Below are 8966 nucleotides of genomic sequence, written 5' to 3' on the forward strand. Positions count from 1 at the left end.
ATTAAACTGATTGTTCAGTCTACAAAATGTGAAAAAAAATGTGTCCATAGCCCAGTCTTTAAACTCCTTGTTTAACCCTAAAGTCCAAAACCCAAACATAATGACTGCTATAAAACAGAAAAAAGGCTTGTTTGCTTAAATCATTGTCCATCAGTTGACTACTTGATTAATTCTTTTAGCTCTAGATTGTTTTTTAAATAACGAATGATAGAGCTCATTTCAATCAACAGAGTAAGTGGTGGTGTGCAAAAAAAGAGTTGTTGAATTGGTAGTGCTCACTCACTGTCATCAACTTTTTTTAAATCTTCTTAATCTGAAATATTTTAAACCAAACCTTTGATTTTAATATCCTGTGTGGTTCTCAGCGCACTAACGATGCTGCTACTGAGATGATGCAATTTCCTTTATATCATATGAATTGAGATCAGCAGCCATTTCATATGTCTTATATTCAAGGGACTGTCACAGGCGTTGCATTTAAACTTAATTCATATATGGTTCCAAATTTCATTTTATTATTGGCTGACAACGTCATCAAACATAGTAGAGACGTAGTTTTCACAGTTGCATTATTATTTCGGCCTTCACTTTTAGAGCTTCAATTCAGTTCTTCAATACAGAATGCGTATGCCGAAAGAAAGTATCTGAACTAATTGGCTTTTAGTTTTCTTTTAGTTTTTTGAAGCTACATGCAGAAATATCAGCACAAAAGCATTTGATCGATACATTCTGATGCCATGTGACACACAAACCGTCCTCCTCAGTTGTAGTCCGCAACGATACCGCACGTTAAAACACAGAAACGCAAAGCTTTAGTATTCAATAATTATTGTTGTGGTTTTATACCATGTCGTTTTAAACGCTTTAAGCAGAATATCGCTTGTCGGTTTTTTCTTTAACAGAAGAAAGAACGGTGGACCGGAAGAGGCGGTACCGATTTTCAAGCTTGCCTCCAGTATAAATAAAGCTGCGTTCTTCCTCCCACCACCATTTTGACTGAGTCCAGTGACTGTGTTCGTTGTCCGAGTTCGTCGAGAGATTATTAGATCACCGTTGTTCAAAAATGACCGACCAGCTTTGTAAACTTTTCGTCGGTGGGCTGAACGTGGACACCGACGACGATGGTCTGCGCAAGCATTTTCGAGCAGTACGGTACGCTCACCGACTGTGTTGTCGTCGTGAACAAGCAGCTGCAGCGGTCTCGCTGTTTCGGCTTTGTAACCTACTCTACACCGGAGGAGGCCGACGCAGCAATGGCGGCTAGGCCGCACACCGTCGACGGCAACGCGGTCGAGGTGAAGCGGGCCGTTGCAAGAGAAGACGCCAACAAGCCAGAGGCCCTCGCAAAAGTTAAGAAAATATTCGTTGGTGGCCTGAAAGACGACATTGAAGAGGAGCATCTGACCGAATACTTCTCCCAGTACGGCCAGATCGAGAAGGCCGAAGTCATCTCGGAGAAGGAGACCGGAAAGAAAAGGGGCTTCGGCTTTGTGTACTTCACCGATCACGACGCAGCCGACAAGGCGGTTGTGGTGAAGTTCCACACTGTTTGCTCACACAAAGTTGAGGTTAAGAAAGCATTGACCAAGCAGGAGATGCAGGCAGCCAACAGAACCGGTATGGCGCCCAGGGGCAGACCGGGTAGAGGCATGAGGGGAAATCAAAATGGCTACGGCAGCAGGGACTACGGCGGAAACTACAACTACGGAAATGGCGGAGGCTACAACTGTGGCGGCTACGGAGGGTACGGCGGACCATATGGTGGCGGCTATGGAGACCAAGGAAGTGGCTATGGTGGCGGAAACGGTTACAACGAGTTTGGGAGCGGGTATGGCCAGCATTCATCTGGTTATGGCCCCATGAAAGGTTCACCCTTCGGCGGCCCAAGGAGCGCTGCTCCCTACGCCAGAGGTGGCGGTGGCGGCGGCTACCCGAGGGGGGGCTACGGCGGCGGCTATTAAGTGACACTGCATAATGGAAAATCACCCATCCCCAGCCACAAATTACCTCCAGCCAGGATTTGAACGCCAAAACTCAAATTCAGTTAAGGGGCGTCTGCCGTGAAACCCAACCATGGCAGAGATACGGACACAGAGACCCCCCTAATCATAATGAAGACCTCAAAACCCCAAACAGGTAGGAAGGTCACTTCCCAGAAAACCTGATAACCGAGCAGCGGTTGTTGCCGTTCAACTAGGACACATTAACATGAAGAATAAAACGTACAGTGGTCCCTTTTTTATTATGTACCCACGTCAACGACGTGTAGTTGTCGTTTAGAGTTGATTATAATTTTTTTTATTTGCGTTCACTCGTTGTTTTTGAAAATTTCGATGTAGGATTGTTTTGCTGACAAGTTCTGATGATCTTAATATTTTTAAGCAATTAGATTAGATTTTGTTTTCTGGAGTAAACTTAGTGTGATTTCATTGTATGAGGATGAGAAAGCATGTTATGTGGTTTTGACTTTCATAGCTATGTTATACTGATAACATCAATTTGTATAATTATCTATTTGGGTCATTCAGCAAAGGCGGGAACGTGATACTGCAGGATCCAGTTTCCTTGTTTCCTTCCCTATACTGTACTCAAACTCTCCTCACGCATAGTTAATAGTTTCAATCGAAATATTGTTCATTTTCCATTTACCTGTAGCAATATCTAATGTATATTGTATACTTTCATGTCTGGAGAACAAACCTACTGTTAAAACACTTTGGTATGCTTATGTATGTTCATTTTAAATAAAACGTTATACCACTTAGCTTAGTTATTTTACTTATTTAACCAGGCTTCCTCAAGTTCATCCACAGGTTTTATAAGTGACATCATCTTGTTGATCTTTAGTTACATGGCATCTTTCCCACAGTTAATTCCCTTACTCTCAGGTGGGTGAAATGGTTACAGTTGTAGTCTACCCACAGCCAATGCATGTAGGCTTTGTAGGGTTTGACCTTGTTTTTTAAATTATGTGGTTTTTTTAGACATTGCTAATATAACTTATTTTTCTTTTTTTTTTACATATTTGAATACATATCTTTATGTGGACATGAGGGCTCTGATATTTATCTTTGATTATTCCTACATTTAGGTGTTCTTACTCGTATTCCAGTAGGCTATCCCAGCCAAAATAGCCGTAGCAGTTTGTTTGTAGGCTACATCAGGACCCTGTTGATTACCTGGGGTCGATTGTGATAGGAGTCTGAAATATCTCTTTAGGATATCCACATCCAGCAAACTAGGTATGTAAATCAACCTGTCTTCACTCTGTGTTGGTCAACCATGTATGGAATATCTTTGAGATGGTGCACAAGTGTGCCATTATTTAATCTTAACCAACTTAACTGACACTTCATAGCTCAATGCGCCTTTTACATAGCTAATCTTAAAAAGGGGGGTTACTTAATTTGGTCTTAAATGAACTTTAAGTGGGTGGAAGGGGACCCAAATTTTGTTCCACCATTAAATAATGGAACATGTAAAGTGGTGTCTCCTCCAGAAACCATTGCTTTGCCCAGTTTCTCACTCTGTTTCTCTCCCATCTCCTCCAGGTTGCTACGGTAACCTGGGCAAGAGGACATCACCCCCAAAAACGATGGGGTGTGTGTCTCCACGTCGACGGGGGGACCGGAGAGTGGTTGTGCCTTCTCCCCCTCAGGTGAAGTCAGTTTTCACAAAAGGATTCTCCAGTTTGGTCAAAAATGCATTTTGAACGAAGGGTTTCTAATTCTGACAGGTTTTTATTGAAGATGTGTTTGGTTTCAGGTTTTGGGGGGATTTTGATAACACAGTGCTCCAGTGTAATCATGAATGTTCTTTTCTCAATGACCAGCACTGATGATCTCTTAACCCCACAATGCTTAAGCCAGAGGCTTCCAACTTGTTTGGCCCGTGTTCCCTTAAAACAAAGCATTACCTACTTCTACTCATAACAAGTATAATACAAGGATCTTGTATTTAAATGATGTTACTGACCTGAAAAGGTACAAATATTCAGTATTAAAAGAGAAAAAGTAGAATTTGATACAGATTCTATTTGGTGTGCAGAATTCTAATTTGGTTACAGAAGCAGTGGCGATGTGAAGTGAAGCGTTACATTTTACTCAAATGATAAAGTGTTGGTGTGGGTTTTATGGTTGCTTTTTTTTTTTTTTTAATCTTGTTAAGTCTTAGGTTTATCTTGGGCAGGTTGGAAACCACTGACTGAAGAACTAATTTCCCTGGCAAGGAAGTTTGCATTTGGGGCACTGTGGGTTTCAAAATACAATAAATGATTGACATTGACGTGTTTTTATTAGGTTACATGGTTTAATCCCATAAAGGGTTGGTGTGTGTGTGTGTGACTTAAGTCACAATATGATTTACAGTATTGTTTTTATTGTTTTACTAAAATTAAAATTATGCTAGGCTGTATCCGAAGCGTGCTGCTCCTCTTGGGAGGCTTGTATCAATGAAATGTGAATTGCTTCCTTGGCCATTCTGTATGTGGCTGAAAGACACAGTATAACAGAGTTTATGGCAACATTTGTCTGCAGACTTGTTTCAGAACAAGGAACAATGACAGGAACTCAGGTTTATACCTCCCCATTTTAAAACCATTGAGAGACCATCATATTAGACCAAAGATGATTTTCATAAGTTCTGTTGGCTGACAGGATCTATGAAGTAAGTAACCAGAGAATTATTGCAGTGAAATGTCTGTATTTACACTTCTTTACAGTGAGGTGCACAGTGCCTATAAATTATTAACTGGAAACAGTAAAAACCTCAGAGGTTACTGTTTCCTATACATTTGAGCCTTTAAAGACATCAGGTGTCACAAAATCTGCCATTTGAAGACAACAGGAGTAGTTACAGAATATGATACAGGTATAAGTAATTGGGAAAGTAAGAGGATGATGATAATGGCCAGAAGTTGTGGTTGTATGGACACCAGCCAATTTGTAATATTAGTTCTTTAAAATTTGCATTAGACAGGGTCTGGAGTTGTAAATACACACCCAGGCCTGAGAGAAGCTTTTAACAGGAATTCAGAGGCCAAATGGGATACCAGTAAGTGAGTGGCACTGTAAATGTTTTCTGCTGAAGTCTGCTGACAAATATTTTAAAGATACCTCATTATTGTTGGTCAGGGCTTTGTGTGTGTCTTTATTTTATTGTTAAATTTAAAGGTTGCCACTAATTGAGCAGTAAGGATCTATGCTTGATGTGCTCTCATTCACATGCTCTCATAGATAAATACAAATGCTGCTTGCCTGTTTTTGAAAAGTGAGCTAAAGTAACCATAAGAGAGCTTATCAATTAACTCTTGATGACGAGCACACAATACATCACACTACTGGCGTTGTAACATGTACTTGATGTCTTAGCTATAATGATATGAGGAAAACGTGTGCTAAAACTTAAACAAAACCTAACTGAAACCCCAACAGTAAGCCCTTAATTTCATAAAATTGGACTAAAACACGTTCCCGTAACTAAATCCTGTCTGATGTACTGTGATGACAAAAATACTGTTTTGAGTGATGCTTGATATGGTGATCGTAGTGTCAATTTTACTTTTGTTCTCTTACCTTTTATAGGATTAATGATGCATCTGATCATCCCATAGGAAAAGGAAACATCTGTTATGTTGGCCGTGCTTTTTATGAATCCACAATAAATTATATATTTTTATATACCAAGAAACTTGTTACGTTACTTTTGTTTTTTTTTATTACTGAGCATAGGTTGGTGGTCACAGATTATTTTCACTCTGTCGAGGTTTGATGCCAAAGAGCCAAAGTTGGTGGATGTATTTGTGCTTCATTCAAGGAGGTTGGATTCAGAAGATCTCCTGGGTACAGGTCTTTAGAGTCCTGCAATGTGTATCCAATTCAGTGCTTTAAATTTTGGTGCTGGTAGAGGCAAGAGGCTTGGCTGGACTGTGGTACTTAAATAATTTTTGCCCCTTTGAGTGAAACTAAGGAGACATTAATGTGTCCTATTTGAAGCCTGTTTTCTGCATCTCTGTATAGCACAAGTATTGTGGCAATTTTAAAGGTGCCCTGTGGTGTTTTCCTGCAAACAAAATTTATATTTACTCTCAATTTTATCCACCAAAACACAATGCATTTCCAAGCAGAGTATTTTAAGTCAAGTACTGCATACATCCATATTTACTAGCTTGTAGTTTTCCTCCTCGCCTTTGTTGGCACATTGCTGCTTATCTTGGCACAATGCTACCTGTCAGTGTAGTGGTATGAAATCATTGGCAGGAGTGTGTTGTGTTGTCTTCATGCACAAGACAAACAAAATGAGGATCCACACCTAATAAAACTGCACTGTAGTGCTACCAGAGGTCATAAACTCCACAGGGCACCTTTGATGCAAATTGGTAATCAGACTCAACAAAGATTAGGAGCTGAGAGGTGTAGTGCGACGAATGATGGGGGGGGGGAAACTTGATGACCTGGTTTAGCAGTTGGATGGTTTCCCAAAACCAATACTGCAGCTGTCCTGGTGACAATGATTTGCCAAAAAAGAAAAAATGGGCTTTAGGTGCAATTACAGCTTGTACTGTTTTAAAAGAAGGGCGTGTTGCAACATGCTTTAACGTGCTGTAGATTCTTTTGAACTAAACTGGAGAAGCAATTGATTTTTTTTCTTGCAGCAGTCTGGGGGAGGAAGAGATAAGTTTCATTTGTTGTGAAAAGCCCAAAGTCACCTAATCAAGACCGTTTGATACATGCCAATACTCAAAGCTGTTTCAGATGTAACATGACAATTACATATTTTTGCTAAGAGTTTGAGACAAGCATGACCAGTTCTCCCTGTCTTAAGTAATAAATAGGTGGAGAACATTGCATTTGAAACTGAAAATTTTGTTTTCTGGGTAAGACAATTGTCATTTGAAAAAAAGTGTTTCCATATCAGCCCTCCTGTTGGTATACAGTTTGGACAATTCAAATTGGTGGTCTGCATTTTAAATTTTTAAAGGCTACTCTCAAAATCATGCCCTATATTTATCTGTGTGTCTCTTAAGTCATAATCTAGTAAAATGTTGATATGTGGTATATTTAAAGAACATGAGGGCTTTACATTTAGGAATGTCTGATGGTCTTAGCATTTATATGGCAGTTATGTGCTGCAGAGCTATGTTCACTGCTTGTAATATAAGCCAAGGAATTGTCACTGTCATGTGGTATTAAGGCAGCCATTGTTGTGCTAAAAATGATACAAATTACTTGCTTTTGCCTTACTTTTTTTTTTTTTTTAATTTTTCATACAGTAAGAGATCAGAGGGGGGGAATGGAACAAAGCGACCACAAAGGTTGAAATTCACGTTTCCTTTTCTCCGCAGCAACTAAGGAAAAATGGAATTGTAAGATTTCCTACAGGACTTGAAGGGGGCAGCAACGTGACTCGCTCGCTAGCCAATGTGGGTGGTGATTTTTTCAAGACGACCAATCAGCGACGGTTACGTCTTACGATGGCGAGTGAGTCAAACGGCCCGCCCTGACGTCGTCCATTGAAGAAGAAGAGGGACGGTCTCTGTCTACCATCCACAGGAGAAATTCAATCATGACGGCTAAACTTTGCAAGCTTTTTGTCGGAGGACTGAATGTGGAGACCACTAAAGATGGCCTCCGCGCGTATTTCGAGCAGTACGGGACGCTCAGCGACTGTGTTGTGGTCATGAACCAGCAGCTCGGACGGTCCCGCTGTTTCGGCTTTATCACCTACTCGACACCGGAGGAGGCCGATGCAGCAATGGCGGCTAAGCCACATGTCGTCGAAGGCAACAACGTGGAATTGAAAAGGGCCATAGCCCAGGAGGACGCGAACAACCCAGACATCCTCGCCAATGTCAAGAAAATTTTCGTCGGCGGCGTGAAAGACCACATCGAGCCGGACAACCTGACCGAGTACTTCTCCCAGTTCGGCGTGGTGGAGAAGGCCGAGATCATCTCTGACAAGCAGACCGGCAGGAAGAGAGGCTTCGGCTTTGTCTTCTTCGAGGACACCGACTCTGCCACCAAAGCGGCGCTGACCAGATACCATACCATTAACGGGAACAAGGTGGAGGTGAAGAAAGCTCTGACCAAGCAGGAGATGTCCAGCGGCGGCCGAGTAGGCAGGGGCCGAGGGAGAGGGATGCAAAACTATGGCGGCGGAAGAGGAGGCGGCGGCTACGGAGGAGGCTACGGCGGCAATTATGGAGGTGGCTACGGCTACGGTGGGGGTTACAACGGTGGTGGAGGCTACGGGGGTTACGGTGGCTATGAAGAATACGACAACCAGATGGGGGGTGGCTACAGTAATGGTGACTTTGGGGACGGCTACGGACAGCAGCACTCCAATTATGGTGCAATGAAGGGGGGCAACTATTCCTACAGGAGCGGGGCTCCGTACAACAGAGGCGGCGGCGGTGGCGGCTACGGCAGGGGTGGTGGATACGGCGGTGGTTATTAGCGGCTCCCTCCAGTTTTGAGATGTTCATGGGGAAAATCCTGATTACAACGAACTTGAATTTACACACAAACACACACACACACACACATTACACAGGCCCAGGTGGGGGTGAGGGGTCTTTTGTTGAGTTCAATTAAAGGAAGCAGTACCCATCACCCACACTGAATGAATGAGACGGTCCTCTGGATCCTGGCTCTCCGACCCCCTACCCCCACCCGGACCCCCATCTGTCCTCCTATTCCACACATTATGGACTTTACTACTAAGAATTGTGAATTATTATTGAATTGTACTTTTGTTATGTTTGGGGAAAGACTTGTTTTGAACCATTTGTAAAGCCGTAATCATTGTCAGTCACTGCTTCTCGACTCAAATGAGTTTGTTTGTCTTGCAAACCAGCCAGATGTGTCTGTTATCTTTTTTGCATCATGAACTCAGGGTTTTAAGTGAAGTTGGTGGCAGTGTCGGGCAGCATGGGACTCGATTGCTTGAGTTTCTTGATCTTAAAACAC

General features: G+C 42.2%; 2 protein-coding genes across 2 annotated transcripts; both read left to right on the forward strand.

Moving 5' to 3' along the window:
- Positions 1 to 967: 967 nt before the first annotated feature.
- LOC108895040 (heterogeneous nuclear ribonucleoprotein A0-like) lies at positions 968 to 5688 on the forward strand. The gene is given in 4 exon segments (XM_018693704.2): positions 968 to 1138; positions 1140 to 1925; positions 1928 to 2136; positions 3552 to 5688. Coding segments are annotated over 3 exon segments (909 nt in total). The 5' UTR covers positions 968 to 1063; the 3' UTR covers positions 1976 to 2136; positions 3552 to 5688.
- Positions 3546 to 8680, forward strand: LOC108895042 (heterogeneous nuclear ribonucleoprotein A0). The gene is made up of 2 exons (XM_018693705.2): positions 3546 to 3658; positions 7343 to 8680. The coding sequence occupies exon 2, from the start codon at positions 7564 to 7566 to the stop codon at positions 8452 to 8454; it is 891 nt and encodes a 296-aa protein (XP_018549221.1). The 5' UTR covers positions 3546 to 3658; positions 7343 to 7563; the 3' UTR covers positions 8455 to 8680.
- Positions 8681 to 8966: the final 286 nt, after the last annotated feature.

Source organism: Lates calcarifer, linkage group LG8 (genome assembly GCF_001640805.2).
Source record: "Lates calcarifer isolate ASB-BC8 linkage group LG8, TLL_Latcal_v3, whole genome shotgun sequence".
Taxonomy (NCBI): Eukaryota; Metazoa; Chordata; class Actinopteri; family Centropomidae; genus Lates; species Lates calcarifer.

Bases quoted from the DNA above. Each gene is read 5' to 3' on its own strand.
- LOC108895042 (XM_018693705.2), top strand. From the start codon at position 7,564: ATGACGGCTAAACTTTGCAAGCTTTTTGTCGGAGGACTGAATGTGGAG.